This window comes from Metopolophium dirhodum, chromosome 1 (genome assembly GCF_019925205.1).
Source record: "Metopolophium dirhodum isolate CAU chromosome 1, ASM1992520v1, whole genome shotgun sequence".
In the NCBI taxonomy this organism is placed as follows: domain Eukaryota; kingdom Metazoa; phylum Arthropoda; class Insecta; order Hemiptera; family Aphididae; genus Metopolophium; species Metopolophium dirhodum.
The window spans coordinates 77,141,989-77,166,730 of NC_083560.1; the positions used below are offsets into that span (position 1 = coordinate 77,141,989).

Genomic DNA, 24,742 nt, shown 5'->3' on the forward strand with positions numbered 1-24,742 from the left:
TGAAAACATTATTAAACTATACTTATTTTTGTAATAATTTACACTACTTAAACCTATAATACTTTTTTGATTTTAATTCTTCAATATCTGGTTTTGGTGTCTGTACAATATATGTTGGTGTTACATTTTTTTCTGGTAGTTTCAGTGGTCCCGAAGAGCCTTCTATTGCCATCAAATGGACCTTGTTCATAATGTCTATTTTCCAATTTCCTTCCGTGTTTTCATAGGTATTTTTTATTGTATACCGTCCTAGAGTTTTGGAATAAACCATTTTATCTCCAATTATTTTTTTGTCGGAATTATCGTCATGATCTAAAATAGCAATTATTGATTGAATATACATGCCTTCGTACTTCAAATGTATACGTTTTGGCATGCACTTTAAACGTGTGTTGAGGTATGACTCTAGACGGTACGTGTGAATAAAATGAAGCAAATCTTTCAATAAATCTTTGGCAGTAACAAAATTAAATTTTTTGTCTGTGCAAATTCGTAATAATAATAATAGACAAAAAAAAATTATGATTTTTGTGTTGTATGGTCCTTTAACCATATTATTATAGGTATGTAATATGTGGGGAAAATAGTCTATACAAGATATTTGATGAGTAATAAAATGATGAGGAATAAAGACGATTTTTTATTTGCTCGAATATTTTAAATAAATGTATAATTTATGTATTTCAATAATTTTGATACCTATTACGTTACCAAAACTAAAAAAAATTAATTAAAACTAGCATTTATAACGTATAATGTAAATGTATATATTTTGACTATTTTTGGCACATTTCTGTTTCAATATAAATATATTTTGTTGACAGTTCTATAAATTAAATTGGTGTATTTTATTTGTCATGAAAATAATTATCCTAAACAAAATTATTGAAATATTCTAATAGTGTATGATGCATAACAGTAATCAATTAATTAACTTAATATAGGGATGAAATCCGCTGAAAGTAAGCATATGATTCATTGTATACACTATTTTACCTAATATTTTATAATAAATATGCACATAGATCAGCTTTGAGCTTTATCTGTTATACTTTGTAATGATTAATCAAGCCCGGATTCAGGGGAGCCAGAGTGGGTCATGACCCCGGGCCCACAACAGATAAACATTAGTGGGACCCTTCGGGATACTATTTTTTTTTTATTAAATCAGAAATAATAGAATAAAATACATTTAGGTTACCCATAGGCTATATTGCTATAATATATCGATAATTGATATGTTATTATTATAATTATACTGACAATATTGTCTTTATTTAGCAGGATAATAATTGTAAGGAAATGGGATTTATAGGCGTACTTGAGTTCAGTGAATACCGTAGATTGCGAATTTACGACGATTAAAAGTGAAACATTATTACTAGGTAGGTTAGATTATATAAAATTGTTGGGGTTATGAGGTTTTACACTCGCCATAACGAACTACAACTGATCCAAAAGTAGACTAAAACATTACTGCTGTAATACTGATCGATAATAATAATAATAAACTGGAAATGGATAATATTATTGTTTTAATAATAGTTGGTTAGCTTATCAATTTACGTTCTTAAAAACTATAAATAAATTGTAAATCGTAATGTATAAAAATACTTTGAATGAATTTCTCTCGTATTTTTTTTTTTTTTTTGTGTAAGAAAGCGTCGGAATAAACCACCAGAAATAAAAAATAATTTGAACATGAGCCTATTGTTATAATTTTTAACACGTGAAATTACAGTAAAATTACATATAAATAATAGGGAAAATCCTAGACATGGTAATAATGTTTTTAAATATTTGAAAACATTAAACTATACTTATTTTTGTAATAATTTACACTACTTAAACCTATAATACTTTTTTGATTTTAATTCTTCAATATCTGGTTTTGGTGTCTGTACAATATATTTTGGTGTTACATTTTTTTCTGGTAGTTTCAGTGGTCTCGAAGAGCCTTCTATTGCCATCAAATGGACCTTGTTCATAATGTCTATTCTCCAATTTCCTTCCGTGTTTTCATAAGTATTTTTTATTGTATGCCGTCCTAGAGGTTTGGAATAAACCATTTTATCTCCAATTATTTTTTTGTCGGAATTATCGTTATGATCTAAAATAGCAATTATTGATTGAATATACATGCCTTCGTACTTCAAATGTATACGTTTTGGCATGTACTTTAAACGTGTGTTGAGGTATGACTCTAGGCGGCACGTGTGAATAAAATGTTTAGCATGAGGCAAATCATTCAATAAATCTTTGGCAGTAACAATTTTTTTTAACGCAAAATATACGAATCACCATTTTTAGGAATCCAGAGTTTATTTTTTGTTTCTTCATCGGTGAGTTGATCATGCTCACATTTTTTTATCTGTTCATTATCATTCCACTGGTGAATATTTGAAATGTGATACAGAACTGATGTAAATTGTTCAACTAATACAGTTCCATTACCATCGCACGTTTGAGCAGACCATCATAAGTGGTTTATTATACTTGTTTTCCACATAAAAGCACTATGATGATTTTCTTCTAAAGAAGAACAAAATGTTTTTATTTGGTTAAATTATACACCGGATAACGTTGATGCAGGTCCCATTAAAATGTTTCGTACAAGTCGTTTATCAGATAATGGCTGAGACGTCCATTTAAAAATATGTCTATTTTCACATATAGTTTGTTCGGCGAACATTGCTTCCTTGGTATAATTATGAATATTTTCTACTTTAGCATTAGGTACATTAATGACAAAATATATGAAATAATAAGAACTTCATTATAATTAAAAAATATTATGATATCGTATACTATGCTAAATAAAATAAAACCCCGTTAACTGCTAAGTATATAAGGAGGAATAAACAAATAAATAATAGAACTGTCAACTGATATGAAATTTACTAACAGCTAAAGTAGGACTAAAATAAAATAAAATATGTTTGTACATAATTATATTATTTTGAAATTGGTTGGTACTTACCACGAGTATACGAGTATATTTGAAAATGAAACAAAATAATGATATTGAAAAAAATATCCAAGAGCTACGTAATACGTATTTTCATCAAAAGTGATAATAAATCGACAGAATCACTAATTAATTTAGATTTATAAGACATAAGTAGATACTAGATCGATACCACGGAGTACGGACTAAGATAATTGTGTGCTATCTTCTAAGACCGTGGTGCTAGGTATAAATAAAATTGTTTTCACTAATAAAATATAAATAACGGTCGAACAGTTTGATAACTGATAATGCGTCTATTTTTCCCTAAACAAAATTATTGAAATATTCTAATAGTGTATGATGCATAACACTAATCAATTAATTTCCTTAATATAGAGAAGAGATCCGCTGAAAGTAAGCATATGATTCATTGTATACACTATTTTACCTAATATTTTATAATAAATAGATCAGCTTTGAGCTCTATCTGATATACTTTGTAATGATTAATCAAGCCCGGATTAAGGGAAGCCAGAGTGGGTAATGACCCCGGGCCCACAACAGATATCAAACATTAGTGGGCCCCTTAGGGATACGTTTTTTTTTTTAAATCAGAAATATTAGAATAAAATACATTTAAGTTTCTCATTGGCTATATTGCTATAATATGTCGATAATTGATATGTTATTATTATTATTATTATTATTATACTGACAATATTGTCTTTATTTAGCAGGATGATAATTGTAAGGAAATGGGATTTATAGGCATACTGGAGTTCAGTGAATACCGTCGATTGCGAATTTACGATGATTAAAAGTGAAACATTATTACTAGGGAGGTTAGATTATATAAAACTGTTTTTTGTGTTAACTTTTGAATATTACCTAGAATAATGAACACATTCGTACAATAATATTTATAATTTGTTATGTTCATTGTTTAAGTACTATCATTTTATAAAAAAGTATTTAAATAATTAAATATAATATACCTATATAGTAACAAAAAAATGTCATCTCTGAAATATATTTCAATGGTTTTTTGATTGGTCACCAATATTTTGATTATGTTAATGGGCCCCTAAAATTATTTCGCCCCAGGCCTAAAATTATCCTAATCTGGGTTTGTGATTAATGAACGAGATTAAGAATTATATAAGGGTGATGTGCTATCATGGTGCTATTTATGTTGGCAGAAAACTATGTTTTCTTGGAAAAATCATGGAAGAAGTTGTTTATAGATTTGAAGAGTGGTGATGGCGAACAGTGATAAGTACAAGGGAACCGGGAAGGAATTAAGTAGTATTTAAACAGATATGAAGATGTGTGAATTTGGAGAATGTAGTCGAGATATTATCAGGATTAGGCATGCGATGAAGATGTTGGGAGATTTAGTTTGTCAGTGTGTGTGAATATGTTCAAGTTTCTACTTAGAATCTATGGATTCTTTGTTTGTTGAGTGTGGGGGGGGGGGGTCTGGAGGGTACAGTCAATTGGTCGTGGTAAAATCGGTTGTCTGAAATTGGACATTTGGTAACTTGGTCGTTTTGAAAATTAGTAGTTTCCAAAACAATATGTGCATATAATATCATTATGTAAAAATAGTAATTTGTCTTGATTCTGTCGAAACTACTATATCTATATAATATTTATCTAGAAATATTTAAAATTATATCAAACATAAAAAAAAATATTAATCATAAGAGTTATTCAAATTTGTATAAGAGATAATAATGTTAAATAAATTATGGCATATAATAAATTTATTATTTTTATCAACTACTTTTGACATAACATTGAAATAATTAAAATTTTTTTTTTCAAATATTAAAAAAAAAAAAACGGGCAAGTGGGCAGCGATATGGAGTATTGTAGGTAGTGTAAAACGGGTTACATATTAATTCAATGATATAAACGAAAACGATTCTGAGCGTAGACGGTCAGTGAACTTATGATTTCAAAATAATGTATAATATTATAAATCATAATTGTAAAATCAATACATTCATCGCATCGCTCAGAATCTAAAAATTAATCGATTATTATATTATATATTATATACATAATATACAAAATATTTAGAATTATATTAGGTTATAATATTATAATAAAAAAAATTAAATTATTGTTTACACAAATTGTAGGTAGGTAAATTGTATAGGTACCTAAATACCTCTGAAAAAAATCGTGAAAATTACAATATTAATTTGCGAATTCTAAAAATTAAATTGCAATTGTTTGCAATTGATTTGTTTTATTATTGACTTTGGTTTGAAACAGATTGAATTAAGTGAGGAGGAGGGTTCACCTTATATCATTATGATTATTAAAAGAAACAGTTATGACAAAAGTGTACCTACTAATTTCATTGGAATTTTTTTTTCAGACGCACTTCTTTAATTTTTAAATGGTTTAATATTTTTTTGTTCTTTGAAATTTTTTTAATATTATTATTAGCACTGTTAATTTTGATTTAAGTATCCTTCTGTATTGCGTATTTGCGTTTTTAGTTATATGTAAAAATGTAAAAAATGATGGGAGTGCTTTATAAATTGGTTCGTTGAAATGAGAATGGAAAGATTCACAATTATTGGTTGTTCTTTTTAATGTCGCTGTATGTGAAGCCCACATACTTGGCGGAAAATTCGAGTTTTCATCAATATAATTTTCCAAGATATAATCGGCGTACTTACCATATTTGCTGTCTTCAGGGATGTCTGACATAAAATCAAATGAAAAACAATCTGATACTTCCGAAGGGTCCAAATATGTTAAACCAAAAATGTGTTTTAACCAATCATTTTTTTTATACTCTAAGGTTAATATTCTAATTCTTGTATTTTTCGATACCAACTCGGAATTAAATGAAATCGGCAACCCACTATTATTACTGATGGACATATTCACAATACATCTTGGTGAATGGCAATTTCAAAATTAATTGTAATTGACTGTGGTTTGAATATAAAATTTAAATTTAAACATTTTTGCACTACTTGAAATGATGCTTCTTTATATGTATCAATCATTTTATCTTTTAGTAAACAAAAAACTGAAGGTATATAATACGTATTAACTAACCCATGTATTGTAAATAATTGGGTAAATAAAGAAGGACAATATGAAAATGTGCCCTCAACAAAAATTATTTCGGATTTACATAACATTTTTAAATTAGTATTGCAGGAATATTATTATTATATTAGAAATGTCATCATTCACTAATACAAATTCTTCATCATTAGTCGTCAAAGTATTAACTGAACTTACAGCACTGTAAATATCATCTATACGTCATGTTGGATTCGTTGGTAAAAATTGACGACGAGCGCGGTATACACATTTTCGTAATGCAGAAATATCATTTGTTGTCATTGTTGAGAAAACTCCAAAAGCATTAATTTCTCCTGAAAAACAGTTTTTCCAATAATTTGGACTAATGTTATATAAGTTTAATAGTTGAATCTCACCTAGTATTATTTTTCTTGGTCTTTGACAAATATCTTCGACAGCTTTCCGCTTACATGTCGTTGCTAATTTTGACGATCTATATTTTTGACTGAACAATTATTGTCTCCATGATCACCTATAATAAAGAATTGATTAATTTAATTTTCATAAATTATAAAATAAAAATATTAATTTTATTCGTAGATAGAAAACTTACATTTTGTTTTAAGTAATACTCTTTCTTTTTCCAAAATAATGGCTGGACAGTTTTTCATAAAACATCTCCACCGAGTCACATGTGTTTGTGACGTATAACCAAAAACATATTTAAATTTTGATCCAAAAATCAACATCTTTTTACCTGCTTTGCTCATAACAAATTCCATTTTAACCGTTGTTAAACTGGTGACGAACAGACCAGATACTGAATCGAAATATTAGAATTTAACATGTGTCAGATAATTATTGTGTGCGAATTATAAATAAACTTCCGTTATCGGCGATTATCAACAACTATCGAATATTATCGACGTATATATTGTTGTACCTATGATCTTCGCAATTATTTTCAAATGTCATTGCTTTTACCTACATGTTACATTACTATATTTTATACATACCACAACATATATTGCTTAAAAATTAAAACCTATGGTTTCCAAACTTTATTAGACGGAAACGGGAATCGTACCTTTTTTGTTTTTGGCGGAAACGGGTAACTCCCCACACAGTAACTGAAGTACACTAAAACTGAGATACACTAAAACCGAGATATACCTAAATAGCAATGGTTCTTAACCGGTGTTCCGCGGAACACTGGTGCTCCGTGAACTGGGCTAAAGTGGTCCGCCAAAATTATGGTGAAATATTTGGTGTAAAAAATTGGCGTATTTAGCCGATATTTTCAATTATTTAAATACTGTGAATACTATTATGCAAGGTAAAAATGAAAAAATTTTAACGTCTTCGGATAAACTATCAGCATTTCAAAAAAAAAAATATCCTTTTGGAGAACGCGTATAGTTTAAAAAAAGACGCTAGACATGTTTCCTTCGGTCCAAAAAAATATACATGAAAATATGAAATTATTCAAATTATAACGCAACATTTAGAATTATTAGAAGAAAAAATTACGAAATATTTTCCCGCATTTAATATTGTATACGAAACCCATTTTCTACAATCAATACATTAATTTATGAGTTCACGTTACAATAAGAAGAGGAATTTATTACGTTGTCAACTGATCGTACACTCAAAATTAAATTTTCCGAAATAACAGTTGAAGAATTTTGGATTTATATTCAAACAGAGTTTAAAAATATTTCTGAAAAAGCTATTACAATTTTATTACAATTTTCAACATCATACTTATGTGAGGACGGATTTTCAACATTAACAAATATTAAGACAAAAAAACATGAAAGGCTAACTAATTTAGAAGAGGAAATGAGAGTAGCACTTTCACATATAATACCAAATATTGAATATATATGAAACAGTCATCAGGGCCAAATATCACATTAAATAATCTAAAAATTTCTTTAAAAATTGTATTTATTTTATATCATTTAGATGTCATGTGAGATTTGATTTACGAGATAAAATAGAATGCGTATGGTAATAAGTCGTTATACAGAATTTTTTATTTATGAGAAACGGTCAAAGTCACTTATTTATAATTATAACTTATTGACAAAGGGCAAAAATATTATAAAATTACATGCAATAGATCTTAAGTCATGATGCGAAAGGGCTGAAATGAAACAGGTATAATATGCAATAGGTCATAAATCATTATAATTTGAAGAAAATAAATAAATACTAAAATATATTTAATAGTAAAATAACAAAACATTTGTTAAACATGATTATGAATACAAAATTTAAAAACATTAAATATTATGTACAAAGTTATAATGTTTTTGTCTCCTGAAAAGTATCAATTTTTCTCTTAAAAACCGTTCATTATATTCTGTAATATTATGATAAATAAACATTCATTGTACAAGCTGTTAATCAATTTACTATCGCAAAATGTGTAGGGACAATGTAGGTACATAGAATATATTATAATAATTTGTATTGTCTATTTGTACCTAGATAACGTTCTTAAACCAGTATTTACGTCTCGTGACGAAAATGTATGATGACAATTTACCGAACGACAAATTTTATACGACCAATTTACGTAAACTCAGTACCGGGACATATGCCGTCAGGCCATTTGCGGCCAGTCCCTTTTTCGTGCCAGTTTATATCTACCAGAGTACAAATCAAATGCGCTGTACATTATATTATATACAAAATATATGCTATAATAAATATTAAGATATATTTTAACTTCCATTCACACTTTTCCAGGAATAAGACTAGCAGTATTTTTTAATGATGATAGTTTAAAAGATTATTGTTATCATTATTATTCTTACCAAATACCATTTTAATAAATACCTAATTCATTTAATAATTCTAAATTTGTCAATCGATTCAGTTAGTAATTTAAGTAAATACTTAAAAAACATTTGTAAGTAAATATACTATATTAAATTTATCAATAATGATACAATTATACCCATAAACAACCAAATGTCAAAATAAAAACAATTTTTTTTAATATCCAATTATAATACGCTTATAATCTCTCCAGTATATGACAACACGTTTTTAACATATATTAGGTATACTATATATTATAATCTAATAAGTTATAAAGAGCCTACAATTTGATATGTAGGTGGATAAAAATAAAATAACCACAAACAGCGCGAAAAAAGGTGCTGACCGCATAGGTGCCACCACGTTTTGTTTGCCAAGAAATGTAGTTTTTAATATGACGACATAAATACTTTTGTTTTTCAATGGATGAAGGGGAGATTAGTATCGGATATTTTGTGTGACAAAGGCCAAGATAATTCCGTTAAGATTAAAAGATTTTATAATGTGTTCGTGAGGCTGGTCATTTTGTATGGATCGGAATGTCGGACAGTGACATAATATAATTGAAGAGAGGTTTGTTGTAGCAGTAAAGAGAATGCAAAGAACGAGTAATTAGGGTGGAGAGAATAAAAAATAATTCATTAGAGGAAACATGGCATTCATTTTAGACAAAATTAGAAAATACAGGTTGAGTTTTTCGGTTATATTATGAGGAGACGTGACTAGGAGGCAATAAGAGCGTCAGTATGTTAATGAAAATTAATTTACAAGGAACAAGACAGAAAATATTAGCAGAGCAAAACGTCCAATTTCAGAAAATGTGAATTCCCTAACCAAAAAATATGGTTAAATTTAATACGTTTATAAAAATATATGTTTAATTTACAATTGTATATTACCTTTAGAATGTGAAAGTAAGATAATCGATTTTATATATAAAACTTTTAAGCTTATCAGTTGTAATAGGAAACTTATTTTTAAAAATTATATAGCTTAAGTTCTAGAGTTTTTAAACTGAACTATTTTAAGTACAAGTTGATCGAATCAAATAATTAACTCTTTATAACCATTTTATATCTGCTGTCTTAAACAACGTTGTATCCTGACTTTTAGTAGTTTTTGATATAGAAAGATGAAACATAAAAATAATAAATAAAGATACATAATTCTACATAAAGATGCAACGTAACAAATAAAAATACAAATGGTTGACACAAATTACAAATATAATGTCTGTTTATAATGTCTTGCCTCATGGGCCAACAAATTATGTAAGTCATTTAATATATTATTTTGTATATCGTGCATACAATTTTGGTTGCCTAGCGATTCCGCACAAATAAAATAAAACGAGTTTAAATTACTTTGGCTCAAAATAATATTCTTTATTGAATTGTAATAACGTTTAATTATATGAAATGCTCTAAAATGGTCTGTAATGGTCTGTTGTGACACCAACACTACACTCACTGCTCTGTGTGTGAGCCCCGCATACGAGCTGGTCGTCCGTTCAAAAAGGGTTTATTCTGCAGATTCCTTAGACCAGTCGTATGAAGAAGGGAGTCCTACTCGCCTGTGTCACACACGTATCAGTTTACAATATTAAGAAACATTATTAAACAGTAATTTACTTTAATACTACTAGAACCATAGAATAATATAACTAACAGTATTCAGGGGTTCTTAACAATATAATTGTATAGTCGTGGTTAATTGTATTAATATCATTCTGTAGGTATCTAATTTGTAAAATATTTTTTTTTCTTACAGAAGAAATAACAAAAGAATGTGATGGCAAGTACTTACAATAATTTTATTATAAACATCACAAATACCATTTTGATTCAAATAAAATATATTATATAATTTGATCAAATAGTATATGGTTATAACAAGGAACAGAATCAGACATTTCAAAATTATAGTATATTAACATTGTATTTAGTAAATATAGTTTTTCGCACAAATTTGTCATCATATAAATATATAAGTAGCGTTATCCACACCAAGTGCTTTGTTCTTACAGTATAGCTATTCCAATTAATTTATTTTGTTAGTGTTAACAATGAAAACCATGGCATCTATTCAATATGGCTAGTCATTAAAAACAAACATAATTTAAATGGGTTACTATCAAACTGACCGCATTGCAAAATTAATGAATATATTGTCGTCGGTGCAAATCTACCATCAAATGTAATAATTTATTCTAGTGTATTGGTACCTTGAAGTTGTTTAACCTTGAAGCAAATGGTAGTGGAATTGCAATCAGACAATGAAAAAATAAAACTCCAGATTTCTGAATCGTCCACTAGAAATCTAAAGAACCTTAAAAAAATCAAGGAAACGAACAATGTGACGAAAAAATCTATTATAATCAAAAATTAACTACAATGTGGAAGTACAGTACGTAGAGTCAATTAATTAAAAAAATACATTGACATTTTTATTGACAACGAAGTGTGCGGGATCAATTATATTATAATAAATTAGAATAAATATGGCATATCAATTTTGTTCAAATATATTTATTAAAAATACAAACCATATGCATGAAGAACGTCGGGCAGAACTGCTAGTATATAAATATATACATTAATATAATATTGAAAATAGTATAGTGCAAAAATGAGAAGAAATTTATAAAAAAAAAATTTAAGCTATCCAAAACAAACTTATGTACAATTAATTGTTAGTTACACATACTAAATATAAAATAGCTAATTTAGTTTAGTTATTCAATTTAATTAACAAATAAAATAAAAAATTTAAATTTGCTACATTATTACATTCATCTAAATGGTGATACTCTGGTCTGAACTTGACAATGTTAGTAGAGCAATTTGGAACCAAAAAGTGACAATAAATTCTTGATTAACTTAAAATGTATTTTTTTTTTAAAACTCTGGATTTGATATTTTGTAATTAATTATTTTATGTATGAAAGTCACGTCATTGAACAACCTCCTGGAAGCCAATGGTTTAATACCTAAATCCATAGCCATGGTCTCCAAGGAGACATCAATACGACCAAGCTTATGTGCCATTACTCTTAGAAAGTTCCATTGAATTTTATCCAGCTTATCTATTAGGTTCTTATGTTTAGGGTTCCATATCAATGAAGAAAACTCCAAAGCTGACCTCATAAGAGAGCAGTATTATAATACTTTACTATAAATAGTGTCTATATGAGCATTAAATGTCAAGTCTCATGACAACATAATGCAGATCTTTAATGGTAGAAGAAGCTTGAATTCGAAACCATTTATTGTGTATGTGCTTGTAGGTTGATTTCTCTGGCAGCTAAATGAGACTACTTTGCATTTAGAGGGGTTAACTGAGAGATTATTTCTTCACACTATTTGGTAAACTCATTTAGGTTGCATTGCAAAAGAGTCAAATCATTAATCAAATTTATTTGTAGAAAGATCTTTAAATCGTCTAATCGTCTACAAATAATAACTATTTACGAAATTTGAAGGTAGCTCCAATTTTGTTAATGAATATAATGAACAAGAGTGGAAATAAATAACCACCATGGGGTACACCAGATGAAGCTGAAGCGAAATTATATAAAATGGTTATCCAAGGAAGAATACCAAAACACAATGAAAGGTTGAATAAATAGTGGATAGGTATGGTTAGGAAGCAATGACACATTTAAAGAAATAATGGTGGAATTAAGTCCGGATCAGAGGTAGGTAGGGTTAAGACCAGTATTACAAAGTCCATCAAATACGTCTGATATTGATATAATGCAGTTTGATGGATCCACAAACTCGTTCAGATCCTGAAAACAACCTTCGTTAATAATATTTAGTTTAAAAAAATATTCAGCAAATAAATTGGCGGTACCTAATTTGTTATTAGAGTATTTATTCCCTCGTTGCATTACCGACGGATGTCATTTACCTTTTTCATATTTTTAATAAATTGCCAAAATGAACAAGGTTTAGATGTTAAATGATTTTGAGTGCGCGTCAAATATGCAGAATAAGATGTTTTGATAATTTTTTAACATTATGATCTTATTTTGGAAAATTAATCGTTATCACTCGCAAATTTCGACTGCTGCATCCAGTTCAAATGAGTCTGTCGTTCTCATGGTGGAGTTGCAATTTACTAAAACCAAAACAGCACCATTGCAATTATACCACACATGACCATCATCAGTCGTCAAGCAAGTATATACATTTTGTACTTCTTCCATATACTCCAGCTGGATCAGCGCTCCTTGGGGAGAACTATCACAGTTTACCAATGCTTGGGAGTAGAGATTTCAACAAAAATTTCAACGATTCTGAAGCACAGCCACTGCTTGAGTTCTTGAAAGACCAATTCGGACTACAGATGAACTCAAACAGAATTCAACATACAACACAACATGGGACAACCATTGATGTTGTTTTCCAACGGGGGTTGTATATGTTACCGTTAAAGTATTAAACCAGTTATTTTATAATTTAACGTAACATTTTAATTAAAGTGTTTACATTCAAATTATATAAAGACTTTATCTAGAAAATGCATAAAATAACTAGTTATATTATAGAATTACAGATAATGAATCGTTAAAGTGTTTACATTTTAAATTGATAACTAGTTAAAGTGGATAAACGAATATTATTAATATTAATTGATATTATAAATTATTCTAAAAAAATCTAATAAATCATAAAAATGAATAAATGTAATATTTTTATATTTTTTATTAAGTTCAAATAACATTCAGTTCCTTCCTCCGTGTCCAATTGACTTATGAACACTGTTTAAAATGTCAAACATATCGTCTATCATAACGTATATTTTGAAATTAGGATTGTTTTCATTAAATGGGTAAATTAATGTTTCAACGCCATTTATTGTTATTAAATCGTAATGTTTCGCAAGCCAATAATCACGGGTTTGAGTTTTTTTAATTTTAATATTTTTGACGTCAGATATCAAATTTAAATATTTTTCACTAGATAAAATAGCACTATTATTTTTGTACTCACGTTTTTCAATTGATTCGTAAAATTGTTGTTTCATAAGAATCATTGTTTCATCCATATTGAATATAATTTCGAATTAAAAAAAAATTAAAACACGTGTAGGTAGGTAATACAGCTGTATAATGCGTTAAATGTATAACTATGGTGTACTGCAAACAACTGGTTGAGAAACAAACATATTATAATATAATATTATGTTATTATGTTAACATAGTATGTTCTACCACAACGAAATAATAAATTGATCGGAACGTTGGGTTAGATTTGACCGTCACTTATTATTGACGTTATCTCGCCTTATCTTAACGAAATCTAATATATAAACTATAACTGAGCAATCACGAGAAATTCATAAAATACCTAGTTAAATTTAATATTATATGTTTTATCGCATTGATTTGGTTAATGTATGTAATAGCTAGGTATTTCATGAAATATTGCCATTAAATACTTTAACGCTAACATATACATTACAAACATAATATGTAACATATTTCAGCTATCACGAATCCCTTATTCCCAAAATTACCCGGACCTCAATTAGCCATTTCACCCAAATCTGTATCATTTTAATTACCTGACACATTATAAATGAAAATAAAGTTACACATATTTTTAAATTTTGTTGAAAAAAGTTATTTATTCCAAAAATCTGAACCGATCAAAATAAGGCGTAAAAGATGTTAACACATCAACATTGAGCGTCAGATACAAACTCTAACACACCTTTTTGTACCTTTTTGTAGTATAGATTGTATAAGTTCTTTAATTCGAGATTAAAAATAAAAAATAAAAAAAAAGTTTATGGCTCATTATTATAGCCCGTCCACTTAAAGCGCAGCGCGAGCCAACCATTCGATATTGTTAATCATTGACACACACACAAACACATACACACACACACACACACACACACACACACACACACACACACACACACACACACACACGTCAATATCGATAAACAATGATTACAACGGTGATTGTGTGTGTGTGTGTGTGTGTGTGTGTGTGTGTGTGTGTGACCAGCTGTTCCCCCGTGGCCGATATCTTATTTCTATGCTTAATCTTATATTTGTTATGTGGCGGCGGCAACAAAGGTGGTTGGCCTAGGATGGTTATAAAATAATGTTCACCCCAGAGATCTGGCAACTTTCATACAAGCAACAAGCTGAAATTAATAACACAAGTGTGTAGGTTAAAGCAACGTCGTGCAACAATAAATATAATATAAATAAATGAACAAATACTCGGTGTAAATACCGTACAATAGTATAAAATAATAAATAAAGCGGGCGTCCAGTTAAATATTACAAGTACATAATAATGATGTAGAATAATAAATAATAAATAATACAGCAAGATTACACTTTGACACGGCAATAAGCCGATGATTATAATTATGATGATAATCGAGAAGTGATAACGTTGCGGTTAAAGCAGGGGCCAGTGTGACCACTCCAGTAGTTGACAGTCGTAATGAAGGACCGTTGAAAGCTGGTGTTAGACGGCAGGTTACTGACCTCCGATAATATGACAATAATATTATAGACACCACGCGTCACTTCGTCTGCGGCTGATTAGTGATTACCGGTGTCCGAATATGCCCAAGTCTGAATCCCCTTAATGGTGGCAACGAAGGCGATATAATAATATTTGAACACAGAATAATTCAAAAATGGTACACTTACGACCGACGCGTCGGGAATGCTATTTGTAAGAACTCACTCTGCAGTAAAACGATATTGTCACTGACGTCGTCGAAAGAATACACGAGTCTGGACAATGGACGGACGCGTAAAACGGTTGACGGCAAATAATGTAATAATGTACCTAACTTTGATTTTTCTTTTGATTCATAACTTAAATTAAAAAAATATTATTTTGAACATGAATATTAGTACTTACATATTGGTCTTTATCGTATGTTATATATTTGTTGCTTTTTTATAACTACTTTATCTTTGTTTAAATATTTAGATCCTTGATGTAAAATGTATTGTAAAACTATAATTGAACTATTTACCCCTATGGGGTGTTTAAACTTTAAATAAATAAAATATTAAACAACCTTAATATTATAAAAGTTCTATTATGAATATTTCTAATGTTTAGATTATTATTGGTTAATAAAAATCCAACTGTATTTATGTCACTATTAAATTTGTAACATATAATTTTTTTAAATAGACATAGAAACCACTATATGTAAGTAAATTATTATTACTAAACTAACGAATACCTATTTGTTTACAAATGTTGAGCTATTTATAGGCATAAGAAAATTTGGATATTTATTAGTTTTTTTTTAACTATTGTCGATAATAAATTGATACCTTTACCTACTTTCCCGCTTTTTGTATTGCTTATTTTTTTTTTTTTCAGTAATGAACGATTTATCTGTCTAATCAACATCCATTCTTCTTTATTTAATTCATCAGCCTTCAAAATATTATGTAGGTACCCGTTACATTCAGCCATTTCAACCGTATAACCTATGAAAGTCTTCGGTCTTCCTCTTCTTTTCATCTATTGATTCTTCCTACAATTATGTTGGTCATGAGGGGATTATGTTATAACATAATATCTTATTTTATTGGCCGTAGCCATTTCCTCCAAAAACAAGATACCACTGTCCATTTTCCCATCCAATAAATAAATATAATAATAAATTAGTAAATATAAATAATTTTTGCATTTGAAAAAAAAATTCTGTCATATGTTGTTTGCAATTAAAACTTTGTTCAACTTTTGATTTTATTGTTATCCAGAATTAAAACGTTATAACAGTTTTGCATTTATCGTTATTTAAAATAGTGTTAATACCTATAAAATTCAAAAATAATAACTTATTCGGATAGGTAATGGCTCGGATACGAAATAAAATATAATCAATTTTTAGATTGTCGCATGCATTAAATACTTCTACGAAACCAATAGACCTTTTAAATAAATAGATTTTAATATATTTCGTTTTTCGTTATATTTCGTTCAATGATATTCTATAATTTACATTCTCGTTATTTTTCATTTAATGATATTTTATAAATTAAGTTTTGCGTTATGTTTTGTTTAATGATATATAAGCTGACCCGCCAATGCTTGGCTAATGCAAGATTACTTAGATATTAATTTGCTATTATTTTATTTTCTGAATGTAAAATAATAGTTTTAATTTTGGACCACTTTTAGTCACGTTTTTGTGGTAATGTAGCAATATAAATTTAGCGTCGCCACCGCGGATTCTTCATAATGATGAAAAATGTTAAATCGCTTGTGTCAATAGAAAAATTTATGCTTATTGCAAATTTTTTTATTCAATAGATTTATTGTAATGCTAAAATTATAGTTCGCGTATGTAAATGTTGTAAGTATAACTATGGATGGAACAAAATATATGAATTATGCCAGTATTTTGATAATTCAAAGACTTAAAAAAATTCTTTGTAAACGACGTTATCAACTTTTACTGGATTCGGGGCAAAAAAAAAAAACAAATTAAATTAGGATGTCACACGTGACAGGGCGACGTATAGTAATGTTGACCGTGAGAAAAACATTGGACGCATAGATCTTTTCCAGCAACGTTAAGAGTTTGTCTCTGTGCTTTATTTATAGTCATTGCAAATGCTTATTTAACGGGAAATTGAATACGTCTAAACTTAAAAGGTAAATCTGAGGGTATAATTGGTATTCTTGGTATTAAAACAGTTTTTTCATTACCACAACAAAAAATTAAGATTATGCACTCGAGCATTGTAAACCACTATGTGATGGGGAGTATAAGACCATTCCCTCGGGGGTTGTTACACCTTTAGCCATTTATCGCGAGGGCGGCTCCTTCACGCCTTTTGATGACACGGTCACATCCCTCCGACGGGTTTACATCAGGGCGCCCTGGCGCCATACTGACGGTCCCCCGCCGGCTACTCTCGTACGAGGTAGATCAGTGGGTCTCGTTGATCCGCGTCGGCGAGCGCTGGATTCGACCCAGTCAAATAGCTCCCCTTCTACTAAGACGCTACTCCCAACAGTCTCCGCGAGGCCATCCACATAAGTCGCGAACGCGCGGCCAACGAGCGCGAGCACGCGAGGTACCCGCGCGCGTCGGTCGGACGCACGCCACAAAGCTCGACGGGCACTGATACCGCTCGGGCGTTAGCAATGTCGGGTTTTCAGTGGGGCTTTCCCGCCGCCCAAGAAATGAGATTGAAGGATCTGTTATCCAAAGTATTTACAACGACTTTTTCCCACTAGCATCGGCATCGGAACAGTTTTTACGCTGCCGCGGTGCGACCTTTTTGGAGTGGTACGGTTTTCTTGTAGCCTCGTTCGGACGCCCCCCCCCCCCGCCTTCCTACCCATTTCAGACCTTTTGCGACTTAGCGTGTTCTAAACCACCAGGTTGCCACCCTGGAAGGTACAGGTGGCCCAGGGACTCTGAGGTCCTTGGTCATTTAGCTAGCACCAAGCTTGGCCTGCCCCGAGCCCTTGAGATTACAGTTCAGTTAACTCGAAGCTCTAGGGCTAGCTTCGTTAAGACCGTACCCCGCCTGCCCCTTTCCCGGACTAGATTGGTCAGCCAGTTTATCAACGTGACCCGTCTTAGCGCGGCCGGTAGCAGGCGTCAATCCGCCTGACCAGGTTGGGCCGTCCAAGTCAGGCGGGTGGGCGTGCCAGTAAGTCTTCACGGGGTTACCTCGATGCCCTTTTGGCGACCTAGGTCAGACGGCTCCAGGAGGCCGCCAGCCCCCCCAGACCGGCGGGCGCTTCACCCAGGAGGGCGCGGGAACACCAGCCCGGTGCGACCAGCAGTCCCCCGGACCCGCCTTCAGAGTTCTGGTGTCCTCGTGTAGTTTGTATCGGTCGGTTTCCGCGCAGCAACGGGGGATCCGAGCCCGCCGTCGCGGTCGTCACCGCAGTTTCTTTAGCTGTTCTTACGGCAATGGCGGGCCTTAGCACCCGTTCCCTTGTTTCCACCTAACGTTACTAAGATGTGCCCGTAGTTTAGGTATGTGGTTCCTGACTCCACCCACTCATCGGTGGTTTCAGTCTTACGGTAGCAAATTGTGCTTGTTTTTGACGACAAACTAGGTTTGCCGGCCCCGGAGAGCTAGTGCGTTCAAGGTTTTGCCGCTAGCGGCACCGTGTTTTTGAGGTTGGTTCCGGGGCACAGCGTCGGAGTCCTCCCTCCAAAGCAGGGTCATTTGCGAACGTTTTTGACTGAATCCAGTTCACCGCCTCTCCACGGCCTTGTCGCTGGTACGCCTTTCCTTCCCCTCGGTTTGATCTCTTCCGCCAGGGACGCATCATTGCACTTAGCTAATGTGAACCATCTATCGGTCAAGGTACTCATGAGGGATGTTCGGAGAAGTAATCATCCGACGCGTCGCCTTAAGCATATAGGAGCTAGCGACGGCCTCTTGTGATTCTCATCTCACGCACTTCAAGTGAGACGTTCGTCAGAGACGCCGTGATTGGATCTCGTGTCACCGGTTGATTCACTTAATCAGCCGTAAATGGGACGGTGGCTCGGTGTTAGCAAACTTTCAAAGTCAGTATCCATCCACCGGCGACGTGGACGCCCCGGCCTTCGGCAAGCGCCGCGGTCTGTCAACCCCGCGACGCCCAGCGAAACTCACAGGCCTCACCTACTTGGATGTGGTTTCGCTAGATATATGCACTCGAGCAAGGAACTTTTCAATTTTTTGATTTGTAGTCTTGTACCAGTAAAAATTGTGGGTGGGCTCAAATTTCTCATTAAAATATTAGGTGCCCCTTTTTTTAAAATCAGTGTATGTGGTAGGACTCCAGAAGGCGTTAAATAGTTAAGAAATTTAGTTGAGAAATGGACTGCATCCTCCTTTTCTAAATCTGTATCAACTGAATAGTACATTTGTGATTGTGCGTCAAACCTAGATAGAATCAAATCATTTAATTTGTCGACTTCCTCATTTATTGGTGACAAAATAGCCCTATCTTGAAACCGTTTCAGTAATTTAGAATATATATTTTGAATGTTCAGGTACACGTTATGAATCAATGTTGTTATAGTGGGTACTGAATTACAGAAACTTTTAATATTTATTTTATCATTCGTTGCTTGGAATTCGCTATTGCCTATTAAAAGTAAATCTTTGACAATATTTATATTATCTTGACCGGTAGATAGCACTCTCATATTACATTCAAGTTCTAATATTTTTAGATAAGTAGGATCATTTCAAAGACTCGTTGACTTCATCAGCTCTTGTGCTTCTTGCAATCACAGGCAAGATCTGACGGAAGTCTCACTTGAAGTGCGTGAGATGAGAATCACAGAAGGCCGTCGCTAGCTACTATACTGTGCAGCCACCCATAGGATTAATATGATTGCGCAAGTCTCGCATCGTTCTATCTAAAGCTTCAATTGAAGGTTTTTGGGACATTGACGCATCGTCCCAAATAATTAAAAAAAACCGACACCATTTTATAAAGTTGTATAGATAATATATTTTGTTAATTTATTGTTATGTTTTGTTTTGCGGTATTTAATTATTTTTTATTATCGCTTTCCATTATAATTAAGTTTACAAATTTCAATCGTATTTGTCAAATAAAACGTTATTATAACGTTTGCAAAACCTGGATCCTAGGCTTACTCCATCTTTATAATACGGAACGTAATACTACAACAATGGCTAAAATATTGGAGGAAAATAGACATAATATCAGTCTAAAATAATGTGGAGGAAAATGGATCCGTCCATTTTATTAGCTGTCCCATAAGTTTACCACTCCTCGATCTAATACTAGATATTAATATTGTAATTTCCCCTATTGTTTGAAAAATGTCTGCATTGCTTTTTTTTTTCAATCCAGCTACTGTGGAGTAGTCTTCTCCAGGTCCATATTTCCATTGCCTCTAACTGTTTTTTGTTTCTACCATACAACAGAATACTCCGTATGTAGGTAACTTTTACAAAGTTTTTCCAGGTCCTTAGACTAAGATTATTATTCATGAGTAGGTTGTTGTCATTTCTGAGAAGACATTCTTTTTGCATTCGCTATTCGATATTTCATTTCTACTGAACATCTGGTGTCATTGATTCATGTACCTACTCCTTAATATTTGTATTATTGTAGTTGATTAATTTTTTGATAATCAAGTTGTTAACGATAGGTGCTCTGCTTTCTTTACTAACTATCATGGCTTCTATTTTGTTTTTATTGATTTTCATAAGGCATCTACTTAAGATTTCAGTAAATGTATAAAGTGATTTATTATATTTTAATAATATTTTTTTTGTGTTTATGTCAATATAAAATTTATAAAATATTATTTTTTTTAATTGTAGTACTACCAAATGGGAATGGTGGTGGCAAGTATATTATTATTATTTATTTATGTATATTTATAAATTATGTAAAAATCTTTTACAACTGAATCAAATAGTTATAACTATGGACTGCCTCAGAAATTTGTAAGATGCTAACATTGTAACTCATAAATTTCGTTTTCTCCTATATATTAATGTTTTACAACATTTTAAATATTAATGGTCTACTAAGAGATTTTCCATTAACCTATCTTCTTTCAATTTTATTTATTGTAAGAACACACACATAGGTACACAAAATATACGGTCAGTCTTTACATCTAAAACTACAAAACATACGAACATTAATTTTGTAATAATGGTTCCTCAAATGATCTAAATGTGCAATAAGAATGGATTCTCCGATATTCGCATTTTAAAGAGTTGTTAAAAAATCAAAAAGGTATCTTAAGATTCAATATGTAAACTGAGTAAGTTTAGAGAGTAAGAAGTATGTTAACCATGTTAAAAAAAACACCATCTACTAAATCCAACCTGGGACTATGCTCAATTTTTATGAGTGAAAGATGAACATTATATTGATCAAACTGTATTATAAAAGTTTTAACGCGTTTATTTTAATTGTTTAAAATATAATTCATTAATCATAATTTAACCGTCAATATTACATATTTTGTACAATTTTAAATTTTTAAACAGGAAGTATCGAATATGACTGCAAGTATATTATAATTATTAATATAATAAATGACAAATTTATTAAAAAAAAAAAATCTTTTGCCTATAAATCGATAAAACATTTATAATCAGCAGGCGATTGCCTCAGAAATTAGTAATTACCTAGCTATCATCGTAATACATACATTTAGTTTTCCCCCATTTTTTGCGTTCTATAAAAATTTAAAATTTAAAAATATTACTAAGGTTTTATCTATAATTCTATCCTCTATTCGTTTTCAATTTTTAGTTATTTAAAATTTGATTCTGTGAGTTTTGATCATAGATACAATACAACAAATCTACCTATATAAGAATGCAATAGTTTTGAAGATCATTGTAATTCTATTAAATGTTTATAAAATCTAAAGTAGAATCTTGCCACAAATGTTTAAGAGATCCGGGACTTTATCAGTGATAAATTGAAACATTAATAATTATGGTGATGTAAATATTAAATTTGTGAAATATTATTCTTTAAACAGCTACAATATCCCAAACATATAGTAAAGGTATATTATAATAGACGTTAAAAATACATTTTTTATTTTAATATAAAATATTATATAACTTATCAAAATACCCAAAGTCAGAGGGTATCCACACTGGGGGCCATCTTCCTCACGTCATTTCATGTTATGTTCCTTAGACTCTTTGAACATATTTTTTAAGTGACTTGCCCTCAAGGTTTATCTTAAAATATTATTTTTGACAGTTACAATGAACCTAATTACAATTGTATTAACATATAGTTTAACAATAGATGCACTACACATAACTAATTATCTTGAAAGAAATATTATATAGACTGGTGTAAATTAAATCAAATGTGTATATTTTTAAAGGATCTTGGAACTACATTTGTTGGGACTTTTTCAGCCAGCTCGTCTTCTCTCGTCTTCTAACAAGCTGAGAGAATAGTCAAGCGACCAATTTTTTTATCTACCAGTCATGAATACGCTAAATCTTTGTTCTCTCTAGGAGAGGCGTCTAAGGGCTGATCACAATTTTTTATTAAAATTAAATCAGAGTAATACCAATGCACCACATCTCCTTGAGCATGGCTTTGGCTTATCATAGAGTTTCAGCCGTCCATACTAGATCCCCTGACACCTTTCACATCATAACTTTCCATTCTAACTTTTTATCGAATGATCCTTTTGTTAGAAGCATCCGTAGCTTAAATGATAATAATGTTGATATAAAGGACATATATTGCTATAATTTGAATGTGATTTGTTTATTTTTAAATGTATTAACATATTTTTTGTCTATTACGCTTATGTCATTATGATATTATAATAATTACCTTTATATGTATTATTTCATACGATTTATATGTAAAAGCTGATTGGCGTTTGTATAATAAATAATAAATTATATAAAATTTAAATCTTAAAATAATATAAGTACAAATAATATGTAATAAAATATTAATATGAGTTTGTATTTATTAAATCTTAGAAAATCCGTACGAAAATTTAATTATATCATATAATTTAAGTAAGAACATAATTATAGAATAAATGAACCTACTTAACTTCAATTGATTAATTAAATTAATTATGCTTTACTAATAAACATTAATACAGATCACATTTCTACAAATTTCAATACAGAAACAAAGCCAGTTATTAATTTTCACTTTGCAGCAAAAAAAATGTTTAACAATCGTCTGAGTTATCACGTGTTGCTTTGAAGACATAAACAATATTTATAATTTACACTTTTTTATTTTATGTTGTAGGTTTTTTCAATTATACTGAGAGTGGCAAAAAAGAAATTAAGAGTATGTTAATTATATTGTACTATGTAGACTGTAATGATTAGGGATAGATTAAAAAAAATCTTTTTGCTGTCGTTACAGAACACTTGATGTCATGGCCAGGTAGATAATGTTTACATAATTTTTCCAATGTAAAAATTTGAAAAATGTTTTCATAACATAAAAATAATAGGCAGTTATTTTTCTGGATCTGTGATTTAATAATATTGATTAAAAATCATAATGATTTTTTTCTAAATTAAAATTCATTTAAGTCAAATGATTTGTAATAAATGATAAATACATAATATTACCTACATAGTTTTACATTTTAATAAATTCATTTTTCCCTACATATTTACACAATTTGAATAATATAGGAATACGATTATATTTGTAAACTAAATATACATAATTTTCTAGTTTTGTGACAATTTCTTGTTTGCAATAGTATACGTCCACAAATTAATATATTTCAGGAAATTTAATTTATGGTCGACATAAGTTAGATTATCGAGTTTTATGACCTATAAAAACGATTGTTTAATATTAGTCCACGGTAATGATAATTTTAAATAATTATCCATAACCATGCGTTCAGGACTCGGTTCAGGACGGGGTAGTAGGTACCATTGGGACTGGCAGTTAAAGATAAAATGCACAGTGTATTAAATACAAATACTGATTTAAACCACCTACGATCAATCGGAGATATCCATTGCGGAATAAATGGGATATTTTTCAAGACAGATCTCACCCGTTTGGACATCGAACATATGAAATTTCCACCCCTGTGTTTTCCTTTTTTTATTTAATATATTTACATAATTTGGTTATTTTAATATATGATAATCCTTGCTTTATTCATAACTAATACCTATTTTAAATAATGTAATATATTGTCGTTCACCTAAAGTTAAAATATATTATAATTCAAATTATTAAAAAATTTAACAATATTCTTTGTTATAGAATTTAAAACGGGCTACTTCATTAAGGTGTATGAAGAGTTAAAACGCCAGGATAAATGTTTGTATAATTGTGCAAACTTATAATGAATAATAATATTTATTAATTTTCAATTAATAACTAAAATAATGATAAA

At 30.5% G+C, this 24,742-nt stretch overlaps 1 protein-coding gene and 1 pseudogene across 1 annotated transcript in view; one reads left to right on the forward strand and one right to left on the reverse strand.

The window, feature by feature from the left end:
• LOC132941784 (uncharacterized) overlaps positions 1-24,742 on the forward strand; it is a 53,291-nt gene that overhangs the window by 20,869 nt on the left and 7,680 nt on the right. Inside the window, exons 10-20 of the mRNA XM_061009958.1 lie at positions 945-962; positions 3,347-3,364; positions 10,613-10,636; positions 16,027-16,044; positions 21,174-21,197; positions 21,855-21,872; positions 22,358-22,384; positions 23,337-23,375; positions 23,620-23,661; positions 23,740-23,760; positions 24,610-24,666. Of these exons, the coding sequence (XP_060865941.1) occupies positions 945-962; positions 3,347-3,364; positions 10,613-10,636; positions 16,027-16,044; positions 21,174-21,197; positions 21,855-21,872; positions 22,358-22,384; positions 23,337-23,375; positions 23,620-23,661; positions 23,740-23,760; positions 24,610-24,666 (306 nt within the window). The remainder of the gene's footprint in view (positions 1-944; positions 963-3,346; positions 3,365-10,612; positions 10,637-16,026; positions 16,045-21,173; positions 21,198-21,854; positions 21,873-22,357; positions 22,385-23,336; positions 23,376-23,619; positions 23,662-23,739; positions 23,761-24,609; positions 24,667-24,742) is intronic.
• On the reverse strand, positions 6,325-9,733 carry LOC132936190 (uncharacterized; annotated as a pseudogene).